The sequence below is a fragment of the Cervus elaphus genome, chromosome 14 (assembly GCF_910594005.1).
Source record: "Cervus elaphus chromosome 14, mCerEla1.1, whole genome shotgun sequence".
Taxonomy (NCBI): Eukaryota; Metazoa; Chordata; class Mammalia; order Artiodactyla; family Cervidae; genus Cervus; species Cervus elaphus.
Window position 1 is genome coordinate 71506926 of NC_057828.1, and position 25791 is coordinate 71532716.

Here is a 25791-nt window from a genome sequence, read left to right on the forward strand (position 1 = left end):
TGTTGCTCATACCTTAATCTCCATAACTGTGAATATGTTATGTTATTGGCCAAAAGGACTCTGCAGATGTAATTAGGATGCAGACCTTACAACAGATTACCTTGGATTATCTGAGTGGGCTCAATCAAATCACATGAACCCTTAGAGAACTGTCTCAGTCCAGAACTGTAATGATGCACAAAACTGATATGGCAGAAGGGGAAATCAGAGGGATTCATAGTATGAGAGAGATGTTGCTGCTGGCTCCAAGATACAGAGGTCCACATGTAAACACTGGACATAGACCTTTAGGAGCTCACAGTAAGCATGAGAAGGAACAGGCAGTTTTCAGGCACAAAGGCCAACCCTTGGCTGAGAGCTAGCAACCACAGTCCTACAACCCCAAAGAAAGGACTACAGCCAACAACCCAAGTGAGCTTGAAAGTGGATTTTCCCCCAGAGTCTCCAGGAAAGAAAGCAGCCCTGCCAGCACCTTGAATCCAGCCCAACGCAACTCCTGTCAGACCGCTGATCCAGAGAACTCTGACTACATAAAGTGAGTTGTTTTAAGCAGCTACATTTGTGGTAATTTGTAATGCAGCAACAGAAAATTAATACAAGGCAGAAACTGTATTTCCTGCAACACATAACCTATCCACCTCCCAAAGTAACTGTTCACTAAACATATGTGAATGAATTTAGGAATAAAAGTTTGGAAGGTAGATAGCAATATGGGAATGGAGTTTAGAAAATAAGTCAGGACTAGAGATGTGTATAAATTGCTAAGAATTCTCCGTTAAAAACAATAGCTAAAGACAGGAGAAAGTATCCTACTAGAATGCTTACTTTCGAGCAGGCACTGTGATGGGGTTTAAAGAATCAAATCACATAATTCATTCAACAATCTAATAAGGTAGGTATACTATTTCTTTTTCTTTTTGACCACATCATGCAGCATGTGGGATCTTCGTTCCCCAACTGGGGACCAAACCCACACACCTTGAGTGAAGTGTGGAGTCTTAACCACTGGACTGCCAGGGAAATCCTGAGGTAAGTATACTTTAATTAATCACGTTTATAGATGAGAAGGCCTTTCCTGGTGGCTCAGGCAGTAAAGAATCCACCTGCAACGCAGGAGACCTGGGTTCAATCCCTGGGTTGGGAAGATCCCCTGGACAAGGGAACAGCTACCCACTCCAGTATCCTGGCCTGGAGAATTACATGGACAGAGGAGCCTGGCAGGTTACAGTCCATGGGGTCACAAAGAGTTGGACATGACTGAGTGACTCTCACTTTCATAGATGAGAAAACAAACATAAAATTGTTAATATGCTCAAGCTCACAAAAAGAAATAGAGGAAAATAGAATGGGAAAGACTAAAGATCTCTTCAAGAAAATTAGAGATACCAAGGGAACATCTCATGCAAAGACGGGCAAAATAAAGGACAGAAATGGCATGGACCTAACAGAAGCAGAAGATATTAAGAAGAGGTGGCAAGAATACACAAAAGAACTATACAAAAAAGATCTTCACAGCACAGATAATCAAGATGGTGTGATCACTCACCTAGAGACAGACATCCTGGAATGCGAAGTCAAGTGGGCCTAGGAAGCATCACTACGAACAAAGCTAGTGGAGGTGACGGAATTCCCGTTGAGCTATTTCAAATCCTAAAAGATGATGCTGTGAAAGGGCTGCACTCAATATGCCAGCAAATTTGGAAAACTCAGCAGTGGCCACAGGACTGGAAAAGGTCAGTTTTCATTCCAATCCCAAAGAAAGGCAATGCCAAAGAATGCTCAAACTACCGAACACTTGCACTCATTTCACATGCTAGCAAAGTAATGCTCAAAATTCTCCAAGCCAGGCTTCAATAGTACATGAACCATGAACTTTCAGATGTTTAAGTTGGATTTAGAAAAGGCAGAGGAACCAGAGATCAAATTCCCAACATCCGCTGGATCATCGAAAAAGCAAGAGTTTCAGAAAAACATCTATTTCTGCTGTATTGACTCTGCCAAAGTCTTTGACTGTGTGGTTCACAACAAACTGTGGAAAATTCTTAAAGAGACGGGAATGCCACACCACCTGACCTGCCTCTTGAGAAATCTGTATGCAGGTCAGGAAGCAACTGTTAGAACTGGACAGGGAACAACAGACTGGTTCCAAATCAGGAAAGGAGTACATCAAGGCTGTATATTGTCACCCTGCTTATTTAACTTCTATGCAGAGTACATCACGAGAAACACTAGGCTGGATGAAACACAAGCTGGAATCAAGATTGCTAGGAGAAATATCAATAACCTCAGATATGCAGATGACACCACCCTTATGACAGAAAGTGAAGAAGAATTAAAGAGTCTCAAGATGAAAGTGAAAGAGGAGAGTGAAAAAGTTGGCTTAAAGGTCAACATTCAGAAAACTAAGATCATGGCATCTGGTCCCAACACTTCATGACAAATAGATGGGGAAACAGTGGAAACAGTGACAGACTTTATTTGTGGGGACTCCAAAATCACTGCAGATGGTGATTGCAGCCATGAAATTAACATGCTACTCCTTGGAAGAAAAGTTATGACCAACTTAGCATATGAAAAAGCAGAGACATTACTTTGCCAACAAAGGTCATCTAGTCAAGGCTATGGTTTTTCCAGTAGTCATGTATGGATGTGAGAGTTGGACTATAAAGAAAGCTGAGCGCCAAAGAATTGATGCTTTTGAACTCTGGTGTTGGAGAGAAGACTTTTCAGAGTCCCTTGGACTGCAAGGAGATCCAACCTGTCCATCCTAAAGGAAATCAGTCCTAAATATTCACTGGAAGGACTGATGCTGAAGCTGAAACTCCAATACTTTGGCCACCTGATGTGAAGAATTGACTCATTTGAAAAGACCCTGCTGGGAAAGATTGAAGGTGGGAGGAGAGGGGGACGACAGAGGATAAGATGGTTGGATGGCATCACGGACTCAATGGACATGAGTTTGATTAAACTCCGGGAGTTGGTGATGGACAGGGAGGCCTGGTGTGCTGCAGTCCATGGGGTCGCAAAGAGTCAGAACTGAACTGAGAGGTGAGATTTAAACCCTAGCAATCTGGCTCCAGGGTTCTTCCTCTTTAACTGCTAAACTAACATGAGTGCAAAAGGCGGCACATCTCTGTAAAGGTGAGCTAAATAAACATCTACTGAGTCTGTAGAGACACTCTGCTGCTAAGTCACTTCAGACGTGTCCGACTCTGTGCAACCCCATCCCTGGGATTCTCCAGGCAAGAACACTGGAGTGGGTTGCCATTTCCTTCTCCAATGCATAAAAGTGAAAAGTGAAAGTGAAGTCGCTCAGTTGTGTCCAACTCTTCGCGACCCCATGGACTGCAGTCTACCAGGCTCCTCCGTCCATGGGATTCTCCAGGCAAGCGTACTGGAGTGGGGTGCCATTGCCTTCTCCGGTAGAGACACTCAGTGTTCCTTAAATCTCATTTGTTTTCACATCAGTTTGTAACTCCTTTTAAGTCATTCACCAGATTCCAATCCTATCTAAATAACATACATCAATATGATACAGAAAACGTTCCACCAGGTAAAAAGTATGGAAGCTGTACAAAGGAAAGAACTTTTTTCTATCAGAAGCGTCTTAATCGACTGGACAATATATTCCTGTGTAAATCAGCAGTGATATCTCTTTGCTGGTCTCACTTAGTCATGAAGTATGAAGTAGATCAGATAAAAAGGCCAAATTAAGATCGATAAACATGGCTGAGAAGGGCTACTTTGTTTACATTTACTTTCTTCTCCTACCAAGTTTGTTTGTGACTAGACAATGTTCACATTGAGGCAATAAACACAAGAACATATGTGATTTTTTTTAAATGTGCCCTTTGACTGTCAATTTCTCCCAAACAGGTGTTGGCTAAATGATTATAAATTGGCCTCTGGATACACCTCTTCAACTGAGCCGTACAGGGCTGGTGATAATATAATTAGACCTAAAAACATCAGGCTGGTGAATGCTTTCCATCTGTTTGGCAATAATGTTTAGTTAACAATAGTCTTTAAAAGAAGCACCTTCAACTTCAGTTCTTAAAGTTATTTATAGAGCCATTCTTAACACACCAGCACTCCTGCTAACAAGAGCTTTAGCCACTTGGAAATTATTAGCCATACGGCTGTATACAAAGAGAAACGACTGCATTTAACATCTGTATCTTTCCAAATTTACACGCTTCAACCTCATTTAGAGTCATTTCTTAATGAACAGTGCTATGGCACTGCATTAATATTATAGTTGCATGCACAAAGATCATAAGGAGCCAAACATTTTTTTAATGCCAACAGTAGGCCAATCTGTAATGAAGCTGTCAGCATAAAGGACAAAATAATAGCTTCTTTAACCCTCAAACAGAATTTGTTCATTTGTGGACTAGAACACATCAATTTAAAAACTGCTCATGGGTTTGCTCACCTTTATAAAGACAAAAATCTAATCTAGTACTAATTTGATACAATTGTCTTTCCAATGAAAGGCTCCTAAAACCAGCTTTTATTTCATGATAAAACAAGTTCTATAACTCAAACTGTCATGAAATAATTATCTTGGATGGCATACCTTATTGAGAGAATACAATTAATGTATTTTTCCCTTTCATTTTTCACACTTCCTTATCAGCACTATATTAGCATATGGTCTAACAGAAGAGATTACTCCATCTTTGCCCACGATAATATATAGAACCACTGCTCCTAACTGGAAAAAAAAAAGAAAAAAGCAAACAACTTATCCCTCCAGGATTAGCCTCATCTGTTCCTCAATTCCACCAGAACAATGAGACTTGCTTACTTTCCTTTCACAACAGTAGCAGGAAAAGCTCCAGCTGACTATCAGTAAATTTTGTTAACTAGAATGGGGAAGGCTTGACATTTAAGTAGGTTTAACTAGGTACTACCTCTGGAAAGATAGGGGAGGTAGGACAGCATATCAAAAGTATCAAATGACAATTATTTTTTAGGCACATGAAAAATAAATTTGGAGAAAAGAAAAGAGAAAAACAGCAATATAGACACGATGACTGTGGTGAGGAAGTACAGAAAGTTCCCTTCAGTGAAGATCATATGTCATCTATTTTTGAATTTTTTTAGATACTTAATTTAAATGCTGACATTCAAAGTCTGTAAGCCTCTAGAAGTAACTTCAGCTCCAATTCCTTTAAGAAGAAAGATTACCTGGGTAATCCAAGGGAACACCTCTCACTACTTTGGTACCACTTATTTCAAAGGACTCCAAAACAATGAATAAAAGTTGGGGTTTTTTTTGGTTTTTTGTTTTTAATGTTTAAGAAAAGCCTACAGAGACAGCCATACTGGGACAAACAGCCTTCCCTTTAACGGCTGTCACAGTACTATTCCTGTTGACTGGACGTCATCTAAATGGACTTCAGTTGTGCAAGGTACACCACTTAGAACTCACACATCAACATACCAGAGAACCAGGGGATCAACATAAGAAAGAGTCCAGAGAAAACAGAGAAGCCCAATCAGACAAGTTAGCTAGTTTTTCTCAACATAGTTCCAGATAAATAAGGTTATATTTACTATACTCTCTTGAACAGCCCACACTTGACCATTATTAGATTCACTAAACTCATCTTGGCAGTGTTATAGGTACTGGTAATGTTATTCGTCTGTACAAACAGTCACAAACCTAAAGCGCTAAACCGTTGCTTTCCCTGTCAACACCACATGGTGATAATCAAATGTCACTTACACTTATTGCTAAAATTCATCTCATTTCATAGGCTTAGAATACTCAAAATGTATTTTGACTATTAAGTGTTAATTCCATACCTTATTCTCATGAGATATATCTTATAAAATTCAACAGCAGAAAACAAAGAGTACTCGATGAACTTTAATACCAGCAATTCTTCCAGTTCTTCCCACTGGGGTCTAACTTTCTCTTTTTTGGACATCAGAAGCTAGCAGTGTTCCCTGTACTACTGCCCGGCAACTCCAAAAGTAAAGGATACTCAGCCTACCACTTTTGTCCATGAGAAACTGCAGCGCCAGGAGCGTCAGCATGAACAGACAGTGGAGAGGCACTTCGTGCCCTCACACCATGAAACCAAACTGTTTTTGATGGTCCTGTGCTCACAAAAGTTGTTTCACTGATAAGAACTGAAGTATGAAGAGTAATATTTGACATGGATACTTGCAACTCTATCCTAAAGGATAGAGAGTTCAAGGGTCTGTTTTCAGTAAAGCATAAAAAGTACCCTTGTGACTGAAGGGGAACAGAAAAAAAATTCTTTGATGTCTTATCAGTGTTTTATTGGTGCTAGAATTTCCAACATAAGACAACATCATGAAGTAAGTGAACAAACAATTCAAAAGGATGTTGCTTTATGGATTGATGGCAAAGCCAAAAACATCACCAACCAACTTACAGCAAGGTGAAATATCATTTTGAAGTGGGCTGAGTTCTCTAGGCGTCTATAACCTAGAAATATCTTCAAATGCAGGAAACAACAGAACTGATCTACTAGGATTGTATGGAAGTAGTATGCAAGATCCACATTGCTTTCTAGTTATTAAATTCCAAATTATCACAAATCAAAATATAGTTTAAATGTTTATCCCAATACATTTAATTCCCCAAAACATCCCATTTCAGTTTACCTAAATCTCTTATCTGCCTTTACTACAAACAATTGGGGCAGGAACAAGGAGGAAAGAATAAACTAAGCTGGTAAATAACTGATTTCTCTATAAGAAAACAACTGATCTTAGACTTCTTTAAATGCCCACACATTTGCAAACGTTTGAGTATGCTAATTTTTTAATTAAAAGATATTTCAGCAGTGAAAGCTCTTTCATATGCACTACTGATTCTTCATCAAATGTTAACTTTCCAACTTAACACCAGTATAGCCGGTGGCAGCCTGAAGGTTCACCATCTGCTGCTACCCAAAGTCACTGTGGCCACCTTCAGAACATATGCATCAAAGCCTGGAGATAAGAGACTGAAGGAATACTGCCTAAGTCAGCATAAGGGCGATGACAAACCCAGAGGCAGGCAACAGGCAAACTACCAGAAAATTTAGAACACCACGAACCATCAGTCACCTCTTCGAATATATACCCAAGGTCACAAGGGACTCTAGCGGCTGAACAAACAGCCAAGAGAAATACTACCACTAATGCAATTTACTTAAGTAAATAAGGATGACGACTTTTTCCTTAAAGGAGAGGGACAGTTATTTTTTAAACCTCCTGTAATTTTATTCAAAGCAAGCATATGATAAATAAAATGAAATATAAAATTGAAGTTATATTAATCTATGAATAATAATAAAGGTATAAGTATATATTTTAGGCAGTCATAAAATAAGGTACTTTTCTTTGAAAGATTTATCTTCTGTGTACCATCATACCCACCATTCAAATATTACCAAAGTACCTTGAGATTTTATAAAATTCACAAAATAACAATTAAAAACCCTGATTTCTGGCTACTGAAAAATGTCATTTATTTAAGGTAATGATCATATTCACCACAATACTGCATATAGAAACATAATGTTGTGGTGTCTTTTAAAATACTAATAAGAGAGAAACTCAAAAACCTGGATATATTCAATTATAATACTGAATAATTGACATATTCACCTTAAAAGAAATTAACTAATATGAAATTTTCTTATACATCATCTTTGATTTCTAGGTTGGTTATTTTGGTTTCTTAAATGTAGTTAGAAAAAAAAGCAATATAGAAAATATCTTTTAGAGTATATAAAGCATCTTTCAGTTGTTAATTTGAAAATGGCAACAGATACATTTAGTTAGAATTCATTCTAATCTTAATCCAGATTTTTAAAAATTCTTCCAAACTTCCACAGCAAATTAGTTATAAATTAATTTAAAACTAGGGCATTATTAAGCATTCATATACCATAAGAACTGTCATAATGAAGCCCATTTGTCCTGCCCTCTATTTAAATTGAACACAACCTGTAGAGCAAACTATCTACAGTTTCTACAACCGGATACAATAGTGTAGTGTGTGTGTGCGTGTCCCAGGTGAATACAATTCATACCTCTGTATACTTAGTAATTTCAATAATAATCATGATGATTTCTTAAAGGGTCATAGTTTGTCACTTTGAGAGCTAAAAATAGAGTAAATATTATCAAAATAACTTTATCGTCCAAGAAATATTATGAATATATTATGAATCATAACATTAAAAAAAAAGCAAGCAAACATATTTTGGTGGTGCTAAAAGAATATGCAAATACAAGTAATATACTCAAAATTCAAAAACCACTCATTCTCATACTATTTCATTGCTCCAAAGGGCTCTGAAATATGGCTGGCAAAGTTTGTTTTCTTTGACAGACTAATATCAGGATCAGAAAAAATAAAAAGGATTTTAAGGATGTTTCTCTACTTCCCTTCTAAAAGTCGTTTGGCCAACACCTGGATTATTCATCCTTAGGCAAATAGCTAAATCTAGTCCTGCCCTACAGCAATACAAAACACATGTGATTCTCTAGAAAATAACCCAGGGAGTAATTATTTCAACCACAAAAATGAATTTTAAATCTCTTATATTCCTATTAGTTGAATGTCAATGAATGTGAACCATTCCTCAGTCATATCTCATCTTAGGATGTGAAGTGAATGATTTAGTGAACAATAACCTATACAGAAAGGTCTTATATATTTACACACACACAAACATAAAAACATGAAAAAAGTTTTACTTTGTATAACTTTTAAAATCCTCGGCCTATATATCTATTACTTCATAAAACATGCTTCCAAAGGACATGGTGTGTCTTTGTAAGAAAACAGGTATAAATACAGCAGAAGGCAGAATATAAAAGACAGAGAAATCAGGTTTAAAACAGAAAGGCTGAAGAGCTAGGAGAAACATCCACTTAGGAGGCTCTTCTCAGATCCAAATGCTTTAAAAGCTAGATCTCTACACCTCTGTCATTCTCATTTTGATTGTCAGTTTTCTGTTTTTGCAAAGCAACTTGCCCAAGGCCACAAAGAGATTATGCTAAAGAGAGGTTAAAACTCTGAAGTTCTGGGTTTATAGGCCCAAGTTCAGCTTATGTCATTCAATTCCATAATGAAACCATTTATTTTATTTTTTTGGTTTGAATTCTGAAGTTCACTTGGGATAATGATTTGACACTGTTAACTTTAGATGAAAATTAACTCAAAAGTATGATCTGTTATACTTAGCTTTAAATACATTTTTTTTTTTTTTTTGCATTTGCCAGAAACACCTAATACTCTAGTGCTGATAAAAATATCCATGAAATTAAAAGACACTTACTCCTTGGAAGAAAAGTTATCACCAACCTAGATAGCATATTAAAAAGCAGAGACATTACTTTGCAACAAAGGTCCATCTAGTCAAAGCTATGGTTTTTCCGGTAGTCATGTATGGATATGAGAGTTGGACTATAAAGAAAGCTGAGCGCCAAAGAATTGATGCTTTTGAACTGGGTGTTGGAGAAGACTCTTGAGAGTCCCTTGGACTGCAAGGAGATCCAACTAGTCCATCGTCAAGGAAATCAGTCCTGAATATTCATTAGAAGAACTGATGTTAAAGCTGAAACTCCAGTACTTTAGCCACCTGATGCGAAGAACTGACTCATTTGAAAAGACCCTGATGCTGGGAAAGATTGAAGGTGGGAGAAGGGGACGACAGAGATGGTTGGATGGCATCACCGACTCAAAGGACACGAACTTAAAACTCCAGGAGGTGGTGATGGACAGGTAAGCCTGGCATGCTGCAGTCCATGGGGTTGCAAAGAGTCGGACACGACTGAGGGACTGAATTGAACTCAACTGAACTCCATCTTCATCTGTCTGATTTTTAAAAACAAATGGATTTCACATATTGTTAGCTTGCTTTTCCCCCCGTCCTAATGGTGTACTTTCATCATCTTTCCTTATCAGTGCCTCATATAGGTATCTACATTCAGAGAGGCAGTATAGCATCGCAATTGAAAACAAGGAGCAAAGAGTCGGACACGACTGAGCGACTGAACTGAGGCTGAGACTGATTCATACTCTGACTTAATATTTTCATTTGGCTGCTAAATGTGCTGTCAACACACTCAAATTTATAGGCCATGCAAACTGAAATAAGTTCCTAAAAAATAGCAAATATACGCACATAGTTTGTATATAGTGTTCAAATTAGAGTAGTGTGTACTCAGCAAATGCTATCTTACAAAGGTAACAGGTTGACACAGAGCCTACACCTTCAAGTCAATCATACGTATCCAACTAAGTTGCCAATGTCAGAGACAGGCTGATTCCAATGCAGAAGAACATGCTTCAAGGGCAAGAAAGCTTTAGATGCTATTATTTTTAAGTGTTTTAAATGAGTTTTGTGCTTTTGTAGCAGATGGAGTTGAAATGTTGGTACTGATTACAATTTAACAGTGCTTTAATATGACCTAGAACATTTATATAGTTTAAAAACCCAAGTGCTGATGTTCTTATAAACATTCCAAAATATTTCAAAGCACATATGAAACACAAAGAGACAACACTCATTCTCAAACTGACAATTTTATTGACTGCAACAATTTCCCTGCCAACAATCTATACATGTATTCCGTGAAAGATGGTGAAAAAGGGAGGAGGATGAATGCTTGGACAGTTTTCAAAACCACTCTCTTGCTCTGATCCTGAACATGCGGTATAGTTTGAGGTGCAGCCTCACAGAGTATGTGAAATCTTAAAATATATGCATTATTTCTTTTTGTCCCCTTTATAACTATTCAGCAAGCATTTATTAAATCCTTACTGGATAGACAGCAATATATTTAGTTAGGCATTATCAAAGAAAGAAAGAGAGGTAAATAAGGTATACTTTCTGCCCTCTAGGACAGGTTAACAATATATTTTAGGCAACTAAAGTGAAAATAAGACACAATCGAATGCTAAGTTTAATTTAAAGAAAGGAAAGATGAGTATTACAATTGAGGACATAAGCTTTCAACTAACGTCGTGAAGACTGGACTATATATAGGTAGGCAGAAAGGAAAAAAGAAGAAAAAAATTCACAGTTGAATAAGCTAGAAAGAGCATGCTCTGAGTCTTGCACGCCTCTGTATACTGGCATTCCTTTAGCCTTCGATGAGCAACCCTACTCATTTCTCATGTCTTTGCTTTACTTTCTTTAAAAAGCCTCTGGAGAGCCCCAAGTTAGGCACCCCTCTTACATGTTCTCATAATACTCTAGTGTACTTACCTCACTGAAAACAGTTTCACATTGTATTGTAACTGCTATTTCCCACTAAATTATAAACTCTGAGAGGGTAGAGATGAGCTGTTTTATTCACCATTATATCTCCAGTGGCTATTATCACATTTGACATATAGCAGGAACTCAACAAAATCACTGCAGATGGTGACTGCAGCCATGAAATTAAAAGATGCTTACTCCTTGGAAGGAAGCCTATGAAAAAGCAGAGACATTACTTTGCCAACAAGGGTCCATCTAGTCAAGGCTATGGTTTTTCCAGTAGCTATGTATGGATGTGAGAGTTGGACTATAAAGAAAGCTGAGCACAGAAGAATTGATGCTTTTGAACTGGGTGTTGGAGAAGACTCTTGAGAGTCCCTTGGACTGCAAGGAGATCCAACCAGTCCATCCTAAAGGAAATCAGTCCTGGGTGTTCACTGGAAGGACTGATGCTGAAGCTGAAACTCCAATACTTTGGCCACCTCATGCAAAGAGTTGACTCATTGGAAAAGACCCTGATGCTGGGAGGGATTGGGGGCAGGAGGAGAAGGGGACAACAGAGGATGAGATGGTTGGATGGCATCACCGACTCAATGGACATGAGTTTGGGTAAATTCCGGGAGTCAGTGATGGACAGGGAGGCCTGGTGTGCTGTGGTCCATAGGGTCACAAAGAGTTGGACGACTGAGCGACTGAACTGTACTGAACTGAGGAGCTCAACAAATATTTTCTGAATTAATGAATGAATGAAAAAATAGAAATAGAAAAGACCTGGAGAGAAACGATGAGGAGCTAGGTCAATTAGAATAAATGATCCCTACCTGTTTTTAAGATAATGTGAGTAGAGAGGTACCATTCATTCATTTATTCATTTTTTTCAACACATATTTATTGAGTATCTGCTGTTTCTAAAGTCACTATGCTAAATGCCAAAAATACAAAATTAAATAAGATATAGTCACCAAGCTGGTATTTGACATGTTATAGAGGCTGCCTCTTCAAAGACACATTATCTTCTGCCCAAGATTTAGACTATCTTTCCTATCTAAAATTAAGAGATGTCTATGCTACTGTATCAAAATACACAAAAATGTTAATATTTAGGAAAAAAAGAAGAAAAATACTTGGTATTTGAGGCATGTGAAGGCTTGTTGGAGGAGGCATAGAAATAGTATCAAAAACTACCATACAGGGATTTCCCTGGTGGTTCAGTGGCTAAGACTCTGCACTCCCAATGCAGAGGGCCTGGGTTCAATCCCTGGTCAGGGAACTAGATACCACATGCCACAACTAAGAGTTCGCATGCACAGCTAAAGAGCCCACACACCACAGCAAAGATCGAGGATCCTGCATGCTGCAGTTAAGACCCAGAGCAGGCAAATAAATAAACATTAGAAAAAATAAACCTACCATATAATATGGATGAATGCTATGGCAGAAAGGTTCAAGGCATTAAAAAGACACAGCAAAAGATAGTTAAAAATATCACACAGTAGAGGTAAGCAAGGGAGCCTTCCAAGAGAAAATAGTAATTCAGAATGAGATAAAAATAAGCGAGGAATGGAAAAAAAAAGTCACTCCAGGTGGAGGGGTACATCCTGTGTAAAACATAGTGCCTTGTGTATCTTACAAGCCCCACAGGGCTGTGCCCAAGGAAGCGTGCTGAGGTGGCCTGGGAACGGTCTTTGCAGGCTTAGATGAAAAGTGCACACATTATCCTAAAAATCTATGGGATGGTATTAAAGACTTATAAGCAAGAGAGTTATTAGCTTTAGAAAAATCACTTCTCTAAAGCACCCATTTAATGAATTATTATGACAGCAGTGTCAACAATGAACTGGAGGAAAATCAGATTAGAGGCAAGTATAATATGTATTAAAAGGGGGATAAAGAGAATAGGGTATGCCTTTAAACTTACAAGTAACTTGGGATGCCTAAGTTTTTATTTGAAACAGTTGAAGGTTAGTTGTAACTAGCAGTGCCCAGAAGGTACTGGGTCAACTTGAAATAATTATTCTAGCTATATGTCATCTACAGGATTCTTTGTCCTATTTTGGTGAAAAAAAAAAATTGTTAACTTGAAAAAGGTCAACAAAGACATGTTGATCAAAATCATGGACACCACAAAGCTGAGAGGTCCACACAATGTGTTAAATTTAACATTCTCTGAAATATAGATCACTATCCCCTATAGAAACTGGTGATGCATAGGGAAGCCTGGCGTGCTGCAGTCCATGGGGTCGCAAAGAGTCAGACATGACTGAGCGGCTGAACTGAACTGAAAGAAATTTTTAAAGCTATATAATAATGGCTACAAAGAAAACAAGAGAAGAGATGAGAAAAGATGGAAGACAGAAAACAGAATGAATCAGATACTACAGACAGCTAAAACAGGGATTGAAGAGTAGCACTGAAAACAGGGCTTTATGTGAAAACCTACATACCAGATTGATGAGGACAGTGGTCCTCCTTCAACCACTAGGCTCCCAGAATCCTGGTTGGCCTAATACTATATCCCTCAGTAAGAGACTGTAAAGTTCTTTTCTAAGAAAACCAAGTAACCTAAAAGATAAGGCAGATAGACACTGACATTATTAGGTCTCCTAATAAAACATCTGTATCATTACCCAAGTTGAAGGTCACCAAATGCCCAACTCAACAAATGAAAAATAAAATAAAATAAAATCCCACCAAAACAAATCACTGTGAAATTCTGGAACAGTCAGAGGGTCAGAGAAAAGAGCCTATAGGCCTCCAGCAAGCGGAAAGAAGGTGCAGGTGGGGGTGGGGGAAAGGTCAGGAACTGGAATTCAACATAGAAGACTGATGAAAGGAATTCCCAGGAAACAAGTGAAAGTGTGATGAGGGGAGCTATGCAGAAGACCAAGAGAACAAACCAATCCAGACTTGAGAAGAGCAAAGAAGGAATCCAAGAGAGAAGACTTCGAGAAAACCACTGATCCAAAGTCCTGTCGGAGGCACCTGGCGGTACTGAGACGTTTTAAAGTTTTATCAAATGGTTTAGTAATAAATGTAAAAAATAAGAAGGACAGGGACATAGGAAAAAATAAGAGGAGGGTGATGGGGAGAGAAGGGGGCCATTGATTAACCCTATGAAAAAAAAGCAAATGTATACAAGGAAAGTCTGAAGATATTTCAACAGATTGAAATTTTGGCCAAATTTAAGCAAAATAAAACTAGAAGAAACAAACAGAAAAACAATACCAACTGGAAAGACAACACACTGTCTTGAAATAACTAAAAATTGGTTTTTGGAGAGGGCAGTACTAAAGACTAAAGCAGAAGTACTTGGCTCAAGAGAAAAAAAAAGAAGACTTTCTAAGAGTTTCGATTGTGTAAAATGGAAAGAGTGACTGAGACATTAAGTAGCTCAGTCTTTATTCACCCTTCTTTATAGTCCCTTCCATGTTATTTTAGAATTTACATACTGACCTACATATCTCCTGCTAGACTAAAAAGAAGAAACAAGTCAATACAGCACCCAACACAGTGCCTGTCACATGGTGGCATTCAAAAGAAGTTTGTTAAGTTAACAAATAAAACATCCTAAACCGGAACAGCCATTCAGTGGGGCACTGGAGATGGGCCACAAGATCTGTAATTCACTGGGTCAGATGACCTTAAAATCCTTTCTAACCCTGAGCTTGTATATGCCAAGCCATTAGGAGGTAAAATGAAACTAGCTCCTTTATTCGAAAATTATTTAGGTTATCGTATTATAAAACTGCCCATACAAATCTATCCCTAAAAATATATTAGATAGCATATTTTAAATATAAAAACAATGAGTTCTTTAGAACAAAAAAATACTCTATTAATCTAATATATTAACATTAATATCACAGATAAAGGGCTTTGCAAGCATAGCATTCATTTTTATATATTCAATTATAGTTAAGACGTATATTCCGAGAGACAGAGTAAGATATTAAAGTATTGAACATAATGAAACAACCAAAAGGCTGTGTGTGTTTATCAAACATGTGGCTGTCCCTTGTTTTAAAAAACAGGTATATTAGACGCCGTTCCTTAAAGATGATATTCCTAGTTATAATCAAAGTCTATTTTGATTTCATGTATAAAAACTGTGGCTAAACTACATGCCCTTCAACAACATGCATAAATTAGCTTTTGGTTATTCATGTTACCAGCGCAATCCAACTCTACTGTTAACTATTCCTTAGCTTCTTGAAGCAGTTTTAGGTTCACAACAAAATTGAACAGAAAGTACAAAGTCTCCATACATTCCTCCTGCCCCCAAACACCCTACAAGCTCCACCATCATGAACATCTTGCAGCAGAGTGGTACATTTGTTGAAACTGATGAACCTACAGTGACACATTATTATCACCCAAAGATCACAATTTAAGAGTTCACTCTTGATATTTCAATGGTTTTTGACAAACGTGCAACATGTACCCACCATTATATCAAGCAGAAGAGTTTCACTGCCCCCCAAAATTCTGTCTCTACCTATTCATCCTTTCTTCCTCCTCCTAATCCCTTGTAATCACTAATCATTTTACTATCTCCCTGATTTTTTGCCTTTTCCAGAATGTCATATAGTTACAATCGTACAACATGTACTCTTTTCAGATTTGTATCTTTCACTTGCTTGGGCTTCCCAGGTGGCACTAGCCGTGAACAACCCACCTGCCAATGCAGGAGAAATAAGAGATGCAGGTTCAGTCCCTGGGTCAGGAAGATCCTTGCAGGAGGAAATGGCAACCCACTCCAGTTATCTGTGCCTCGCGTCCCAAGGACAGAGAACCTAGAGGGCTACAGTCCACAGGGTTGCAAAGAGTCAGACACGACTGGAGCGACCTCGCACACACGCAGGCAGCACGCACAGCTTTCACTCAGAGATGTGCATTTAAAGTTCCTCCATGTCTTCATGGTTTGATAGCTCATTTCTTTTAAGCACTGAATAATTTTCCATTGTCTAGATGTAGTGTACCACAGTTTATTCATCCCATGAAGGGCATCTGGTTGCTTCCAACTTTCGACAATTATAAATAAAGCTGTTATAAACATACACATAAACATGAATAAACATACACATGTAGACTTTTGTGTGGATATTAGGTTTTCAACTCATTTGAGTAAATAACTAATAAGCACAATTGCTGGATTATATAGTAAACGTATGTTTAGTTTGGTAAGAATCTGTCAAATGTCTTCCAAAGTGGCTGCACCATTTTGCACTCCCAGCCAGCAATGAATGAAAGTCCCTATTGTTTCACATCCTCGCCAGCATTTGGTGTTGTCAGTGTTTCTGATTTTGGCCATTCCAATGGCTTCCCTGGTGGCTCAGCAGTAAAGAATCCACCTGCAACTCAGAAGACACGGGTTCGGTCACTGGGTCAGGTCCGCAAGATCCCCTAGAAAAGAAAATGGCAGCCTACTCTAGTATTCTTGCCTTGGAAATCCCATGGACAGAGCAACCAGGCAGGCTACAGTTCACAGGGTCACCAAGAGTCCCACATGACTGGGCAACTAAACAAGAAGAAGAAGTATTTAGTGGTATTTCACTGCTGTTTTAGTTTACATTTCCCTGATGATGTATGATGTGCAGTATCTTTTCATATACTTACTTGCCATATGTGAATTTCATTCAGTGAGGTTCCTATTAAGTCTTCAGCCCGTTTTTTAATTGGGTTGTTCATTTTCTTATTGCTAGGTTTTAAGAGCGCTTTGTATATTCTGGATAACATTCCTTATGATGTATGTTTTTACAAATATTTTTTCCCAGTCTATAACTTGTCTTCATTATCTTGACAGTGTGTTTCACAGAGGAGAAGTTTTTAATTTTGATGATGTCCAGCTTATTGAATATTTTTTTCATGGATCATATCTTTGGTGTTATATCTAAAAAGTCACTGCCATACCCAAGGTTGTTTAGATTTTCTCCTATGCTATAAGATTTTTATACCTTTGTGTTTTTCTTTAGGTCTATGATCCACTTTGAGTTAATTTTTTTTCAATGATGTGTCTATGTCTAGGGCCCCTTTAAGGTCTGCATCTAGGGCCCCTTTCTTCATGTGAATGTCCACTGGATTTGGTATTTCAGTACCATCTGTTGATGCAACGATCTTTCCTCCATGGTACTGCCTTTGCTCCTTTATCAAAGACCACTAGACTATACTCATGTAGATCTATTTCTCAATTCCATTCTGTTCCATTTATCTGTCTATTCTTTCACCAGTCCCACACCACAGTCTTTATTTCTATAGCTTTACAGAAAGTCTTAAATTCAGGTAGAATTACTTCTCTGAATTTGTTCTTTTCCTTCAATATTGTGTTAGATTTTCTGGAACTTCTGTTCCTCTATAAAAACTTTAGAATCATTTTCTCAATATCCACAAAATAACTTGCTGTGATTTTGACTGAGATTGTACTAAATGTATAAATCAAGCAGGGAAGAACTGACATCTTGACAATAACAAATCATCCTACATATGAACATGGAATATCTTGCCATTTATTTAGCTCTTCTTTAATTTTTTTCATTAGAGTTTTATAGTTTTCCTCATACAAGGTTGCATACATTCTGTTAGATTTATGTCTAAGTATTTCATTTTTTTGGAAGTGCTGATATAAGTGATACTGAGTTTTTAAATTCCCCTTGTTCACTGCTGGTATATAAGAAATGACTGACTTTTATACATTAACCATGTATCTTGCAGCCGTCCTATAATAGTTCAATAGTTTCAGGAGATTTGTTTGGTGCATTTTTCATACAGACAATCATGTCACCTTCAAATGAAGTTTTCTTTCTTCATTTCCAATTTTCGTATCTTTGTTTCCTTTCCTTACCTTACTGCAATCGTGAGAACTTTCAGTAGGATGCTGAAAAGGAGGGATGAGAGAGGACAACCTTGCCTTGATAATGATCCAAGAGGAAAACGTCAAGATTCTCAGCATTAAGGATGATGCAAACTATAGGAGTTCTGTAAAAGTTCTTTATCAAGCTGAGGTATTTTCCCTCGATTCCTAATTTGCTGAGAGTTTTTATCATAAATGGGTATTAGATTATGCCATATGCTTTTACATAGTCAATTGAGAGGATGATGTGATTTTTCTTCTTTAGCCTGTAGATATGCTGGATAACATTAATTGACTTTGAACTGTCAAACCAGCCTGGCACACAATGGGATAAATACCACTTGGTCATAGTACATAGCTCTTTCTATACATTATTAGATTCAAATTCCTAATGTTTTTGTTAGGCTTTTTATATCTATGTTTATGAGAGATACTGCTCTATAGCTTTCATTTCTAGTAATATCTTTACTTCTGCTGTTAGGCTAACACTGGCCTTGGAGATTGAGTTAGAAAGTATTACCACTGCTTCTATCTTCTGGAAGAAATTATAGAATTGGTTCAATCTCTTCCCTAAACATTTGGTGGGATTCACCAGTGAACCCATCTAGGCCTGATGCTTTCTATTTTACAAGCTTATTAAATATTGGTTCACTTTTTAAATAGATATAGACCTACTCAGATTGAATATATCTTGTGTGAGTTTCAGCAGACTATGTCTTTCAAGGAATTGGTCCATTTCATCTAGATGTTCAGTTTTGTGTAGACAGCACTGTTCACTGTATTCCCTTTTACCCTTTTAAGGTTTATGCCTAAAGTCATGTTCTCTCTTACACCTCTGATCTTAGAAATGTGTCTTTTCTCTTTTTTTATTAGTTAACCTAGATAAAAGCTTACTAACATTTTAACAGAACCAGGTTTGGGTTTTGTTCATTTTCTTTTTTGATTTCCTGTTTTCAATTCTTATGATTTCTGCCTTAATTTTTATTATTTCTTTTCTTCTGCTTGTGCATACCCACTAAGTCACTTCAGTCACATCTGACTGTTTGCAACCCCACTGACTGTAGCTCGCCAGGCTCCTCTGCCCGTGGGATTCTCCAGGCAAGAATACTGGAGTGGGTTGCCATGCCCTCCTCCAGGGAATCTTCCTGACCTGGGGTTCGAACTCATGTCTCACACATCTCCTGCACTGGCAGGAGGGTTCTTTACCACTAGTGCCATCTGGGAAGAGCCAGTGTTAGTCACTCGGTCGTGTCCAACTCTTTGCGACCCCATGGACTGTAACCCGCCAAGCTGCTCTGTCCACAGGATTCTCCAAGCAAGAATAATGGAGCAGGTAGCTATTCCCTTCTCCGGGGGATCTTCCCAACCCAAGGATCGAACCTGGGTCTCTTGCACTGCATGTGGATTCCTGAGTCCATGCCTGGTGGACTTACAGTTCATGGGGTCACAAAGAGTTGGACACGACTGGGCGACTCTGTATTTATTTTGCTCTTCTTTTGCTCATTTCCTAGGATAGAAACTTAGATAATTGATTTTAGACCTTTCTTCAATTTTAATATATGCATTCAATGCTGTCAATTTCCTTCTAAGCACCACTTTGACTAGATCTCACAAATGTAAAATTGTTTATTTCTCCTTTCAGTTTTATCAGTTTTTTGTATGTGCATATCAGTATACTACTAATAATATACCGAACTTATATTTGGTGAATACATGTCTAGGACTGCTACATGTTCTTGATTAACCCTTTTATCATTATATAATTTTTCTGTCTCCGGTTAATTTTCTTTGCTCTGAAGCCAATTTTTACATTTTCTGTTTGTTCTCTTTTTTGTTTCTGTTTTCTTTTTCCTGCCTTCCTGTGGGTTACTTGAATGCTTTTCAGAATTCCATTTGGTTTGTCTAGAGTGTTTTTTGGTGTATCTCTCTCTACGTCTACCTTTTTTCCTGCTTGCTCTAGCCATCAGATACAAATAACATCACTGCCTACTGGTGTCATCATTTTACCATTTCAAACGAAGTGCAAAAACCTTACATTCCTTTATACTCCTTCATTTATAATTATTGTAAATATTTTCTCTTTACACTTAGAACTACATCAGACACGCATGAAGCAGGGCAGCCAGGGATGGTGCTCTGTAACAACCTGAAGGGATGGGGCGGGGAGGAGTGGGAGGATGGGGGGACACATGTATACCTGTGGCCTATTCATGTTGATGTATGGCAAAAGCCATCACAATACTGTAAAGTAATTATCCTCCAATTAAAATAAATAAATGATTAAAAAAAAAAAAAGAACTACATCAGACAGTATAGTTTTTGTTCAACCATAAAACAACTTAGAATACTCAAGGGAAAGGAAAACATCCACTCGTATTTCACTCTTTCATTCTTTCTTCCTTCTTAATACTTCAGAATTCCTGCTTTTATTATTTCCTTTCTGCTTAGAGAACTTACTGAAGCTATTCTCTCACAGCAGGTTACCAGGTGACAAATTCCCTTAGTGCTGCTTCACCCTTTTCTTCAGCCTTCCAAAGGGCCGATCCCCCTTCACTCTTTAGCGGCGTTTTCCAGGACAGAGGGACTGGGCTGACAGTTCTGCTCAGCACTCGTGTGGCCATGTCCCCACAGCCTCGACGACTTCTGCTCAGAAACCCACTGCCACGTGAGCTGCTTCTCCTCAACAAGTACAGTGCTGCTTTCCTTGCACCACTTTAAAATGAAAGATTTTCCAATCCCAATTAAAGAACAGAAAATCACTTACTCCCTTTTGACTCCTAGACCAAGACACAGCGATGTAATTACTGTCCCTCTGGGTAAGGAAGGACATCTGAGTGTCTTGAACCATGATACCAGACAGCAGTCTCACATTATACCAGTAGGTGTCACTCTGTATATGATATATTAAAAGTCATTTAAGTCTCAATTTCATCCCTTCAACAAATATTGACTAAGTGTCCATCATGTGCCAGGCATGATTCTGGGTGCTGAGATTATAAGGGTGAACAAGAAAGACATGATTTAATTTTCATGAAGCTTACAGTCTAGATATTAATGAACAAATCTGCTTTACTTGTTTTCATTATAAAACTCTGTCAAATTCTATTCCAAAGGAAATTTTATTTTCCTAAGTTATTAGAGAATAACACTTAAAATAGCTCTTTCTGAACATATCATAATGAAACAGAATTAGAGAATCTGTGTTCAGTACAGGTGAGTGGCTCAGTGGTAAAAAAAAAAAAAAAAATCCACCGTCCAATGCAGAAGACAAGGGTTCGAGCCCAGGGTCAGGAAGATCCCTGGGAGGAGGAAATGGTAACCCACTCCAGTATTCTTGCGTGGGAAATCCCATGGACAGAGGGGCCTACGGGCTACAGTCCACGGGTCGCAAAAGAGTTGGACACAACTTCGCAACTAAACAACAACAGGTGAGATGAATGTATCCAGTATATTTCCTAGAATTGACACAACACTTCTCTTCCAAACTTCTAAGTTTCTAAAACCCAAATTTTAGGTATCCTTCATTACAATGGAGAAGAATTAATCTTAAAAAAAATTCAAAGTTTAAAAAAATCTATCTATTCATGTTTTTACAATAGAGACTATTACAAATTTTTAAAGATTATTTGCAAAGTTTATTAATTCCAAAGTACAGATATCTTTATTTCTACTTAGAAAAGTTAAAACACCCCCTTCTAAACACCAACATACTCCCCCAGTTAACAGAACAAAGATAAAAGTGAATTATCATTCTCAGCCTAGACTTTAGGGATTCCTCCACTGCCAACATCCTTATTTGGATAAACATGTGAGACTCAGAGCTATTACCAGGACTTAAAGGTGACCCATGATTAGAGTCGAGCAATGAAAGGTCATATTTTGTCAAAATAAACAGATCTAAGAGAGGGAGCAGACCCGGTACCTCAAAAAAGTATATTTGCCTGCACAGAAATCCAAGAACTTTTAATTAATCCAAGAACTATTTAACTGTTATTTTACTTCTCTGAATTCTCAAACAGAATGTTCTTTAATCTGGGAAGGCTAGAAAAAATATGGTTAAGGAAATATTTCAGTATCAAAAGTTCTATTGCTTAGAATTCTTTAACTTCAAAATTCAGTCAAATAAATTTCTCTGAGACAAACTGATGCTGATAAGAATTTAAAAAGACTGCAACAGCTTCATGTAATATCTAACCTAATATTCCTTTTGAAATACCTCAAACTCTTAGTTACTATTCAAATTACTTGAAATATATTCCACATTGTTCAATTTTAGCTTAGAATGACACACATACTTTAGAACACAAGAAGCAGTGAATGAATGTGAAGTTATAAACAAACACTAAGGGGCTTCATAAAGGATGACTGACGTTAAGATTAAATTAATTTATATCTAATATTAAGGCATTTTCTTTCACTTTGAAAGGTATTAAAATAGTGGTGGTTGACCAAAAATATTTAAAACTGGCTTACTGGGTATGATTTTTCAATCACATTTGTAAACTTTCTGACTCCCCAGTACTGTTGTTTGGCATATCTGAGATGTCACCAAATGTGGGGAAACTGGATGGCAGAGACATCTGCTATCGCAGTACTTGTATTTCAAATATAAAAATGTATGTGTGTAAAAGGGGATTTAGTGTACAGGAAAAAAATCACAGCTCTTGGTGCTACAATGATCCTGGTTTGAATTCCAGTACTACCTTAAATAGTTCTATGTGACTTTCTGGGGCAAGTTACTTAAACTGTTCTAAACATGACTTTTCCACCAAGATGCAAATAACAGGGTTGAAAAAGGATTACGTTGTTTATATTGTAAACATACATAAAACATTGTATTATGTTGTTTATGTTACATAAAATGCCTAATACATGGTCTTTTACATAGTAGGTACTCAAGAAGCAGTATTTATTAGGAGAGCACCCTTCTTTTTGACCACTAGACTGACTACACCAGTTAATGTTGAACAACCACCGACTCACTAGTTTCTGTAACTAACACACAGTGTATCTTCACCTGCTATAACAAGTTTATAAAATCAAACTCTTTACTAGACTGAATGCCAACAAATAAGCACCTTCTCCTTTAACATAACATATTTTGCATGACCTTACATGAATTGCTTAGATAAAAGCTTTTTCTTTTCTGCTTTTGTTATTTTAAAGTGCAGATGCATTTGAGTCATTTTCTCCTTTTGTTTCATATCCTTAAGATCCAAAGCTTCAAAGACATAATGTCAGCATGCAGTCGATTTATTACTGAACTCTTGAAGAGACACTGAAGAATTACCTTGTCAATCACCCCAAGGACTCTGAAGGCCTTCAGCTCCTCGGCAGGGCTCCTTAGGTTCCAAGGGGGCCTTGAACTTAGTGATCCTGGAGGCTAATGAAAGATATCAAAGATTACACATCAATCAGGGAGGTACTTGAAGGAAGACTGCCTGCTGAAGCAAATGCCAGGCCAAAGAAACTAAATTTATCATAAATCAGAGAATGGAAAGATGAAAGGAGGAAGTTTCTGTTTGTCTGTAATAGAAAGTAAAAAAAATAATAAAATCAAAAATGAAGGAAATCAAAAAGAAAAAGCAAGAAAAAAGTTGCAAGTAAATAAATCATGATAACACTGGAAACAAGATTTTAAAAAGAAAAATTAATGAGCTGATACAGTTTCCAGAGCAACAATTCAATTCAGAACTGTACAGCTATAATGAAACTTTGTAACAAATGGGTAACTGAACCAACAATCAATCACAGCCTTATATTTACCCCAGAAGGCTCAAGAGTAATTTAGAAGAAAAAGACTAAAAAACAATAGATAAACTTGGGGAGAGAGGGAACATAAGTCATTTTCTCTCATCATAAAACTACAGTTCTTTAATGCTACCTTTTAAATATATACTACGTATGTTAAGGGGGATTGGCAAATTTAAGGTCAACCAGAATTGCTAATAATGGTGAAGAATTAAGAAATTCTATCCCATAACCAATAATTATTAGAACTGAGATTGGTTAAGCCTAGAAAAGAGATGATTTATAGAAGAAAATGTCTTTTATCTATCGGAACACCTGTGACGTGGAAAACTTCATCTGTTCACCATAATAAAAAGTGCAAAAAAAGATCAATGAATACAAAGGGATATTTCAGTACCACTTATAATAAAAGAATAATCCTAACTTCCCATCCATTGGTCTTAGTTTCTCATGTAAAACATGTAAAACATTAGACTAGATAAATTCCAAAGACCTTTCCACTTGGCATTTACAATCAGAAAGCAATCCTTTATTAACCTTTATATTAAAATGGTGATGCAATGAGAGGACATACAAAGCCTTATTATATCTTCAAAATAGACCTTTCCGTTGTCAACAACCTGTTAAAATACAGAGGAAACATTTATCACCCCACCGAGTAGCTACTGATAAATAACCTGGTTAACCAAATGTCATGACTACTGGAGCTACTGAGTTACCATTTTTGATACTTCAAGTCCTAGTGCAGCCCAACATCACTAGACAAGAAGCGCCTTGAGAACAGGAAGTATGCCTTATTCACCTGTATGTTCACAGGGCCTAGCACGCTGGTTGGAAGCAAAGAGGAAGAGCAGAAAAGAAAGAAAGGAGGAAGAGAGGAGAGTGACAAGTGAGGGAGGTCACACAGACAAATTAGGTGTCCTTAATGGCTAGGAAAACTATCACTTTGCAAAATTTTCTAAAAGCAGCAATTCTAATTGCTTTCAAATTTCTTTTTGTTTGTTCTTAGGTTTAGCAAGCAAATACTAACACGCCTAAAGAGGTGATATTTTTAAAAAGATAACTCTTTACTTTTTAAAGAAACTTGAGAATCTTGGTGATAATGGCAACTCAACAGGGTAATAACAATCTTTTTAAATCTATGTAATTTCTACTTCTAGGATATGTTTCAAAAAAATTATATTTTTAATATCTCACTTATATTAAGTGCTGAGCTAGATGACATAAAACACAGATACATCTCTGTCTCTCTAAAGCTTAAAATCCAAGGGGAATTTTTAAGGATAGAAAAACACTTAGTAGGGCATTTTAACAGAAATAAAACAGAAATACAAACTCTTCTCTCTTAATCTATATTGTATTATTTCATCCTCATACCTCACCCTGGCCTGAGTGTAATACTTATAAGAAGTCATCATTATAATCCCACTTTACAGATAAATAAAAGGAAGTTCAGAATGGTTGGGAGTTTACAGTCAGAAAGAGCAGTGAAAGATCCCAGACTAGATCCCAACTCCTTACTTGATTGCTTGGAGTCCTTCTGCTACACAACACATTCTGATGATTAAAAATTCAGCTCTCCCTACTCTATTATCAAGGAAGAGTAAGAATTGCTTGTAATTTTTGTAAAAGGAATGGCTAGAAAACGTTATAAGAGGAAAAGGAATAATACGGCCAAACACGTCCAACATCCCTACCTCCTACTTATCCCTCTTATTCACTGATGTCATAGGATCTTTCAGTTTCCAAGGAAAGTTATCAGTTCACTTTAGCAATCTCAATAACAAAGAGAGAAAACCACAAGCTCTCTACTGTGTCTTTCAATAAATTACCATGCCCACTATGTGCACGACAATTTAAAGGGGTAAAAATAATCAAAAGACACAGTCTCTAGTTTCAAGACATTTACACTTTACTTGAAGAGATAAGCTAAACACAGGAAAAGTT

The 25791-nt window shown here is 37.3% G+C and overlaps 1 protein-coding gene and 1 non-coding gene across 4 annotated transcripts in view; one reads left to right on the forward strand and one right to left on the reverse strand.

The window, feature by feature from the left end:
• RPS6KC1 (ribosomal protein S6 kinase C1) overlaps nt 1-25791 on the reverse strand; it is a 195688-nt gene that overhangs the window by 48756 nt on the left and 121141 nt on the right. For 2 of the 3 annotated variants that reach the window (XM_043924639.1, XM_043924641.1), the window contains one exon: nt 23384-23476. The exons of the other annotated variant lie outside the window; for it this stretch is intronic. In XM_043924639.1, the coding sequence (XP_043780574.1) occupies nt 23384-23476 (93 nt within the window). The remainder of the gene's footprint in view (nt 1-23383; nt 23477-25791) is intronic. 3 annotated transcript variants of the gene reach the window in all.
• Nucleotides 12444-12516, forward strand: TRNAG-CCC. The gene has a single exon. It is a non-coding gene; the product is annotated as a tRNA-Gly (tRNA).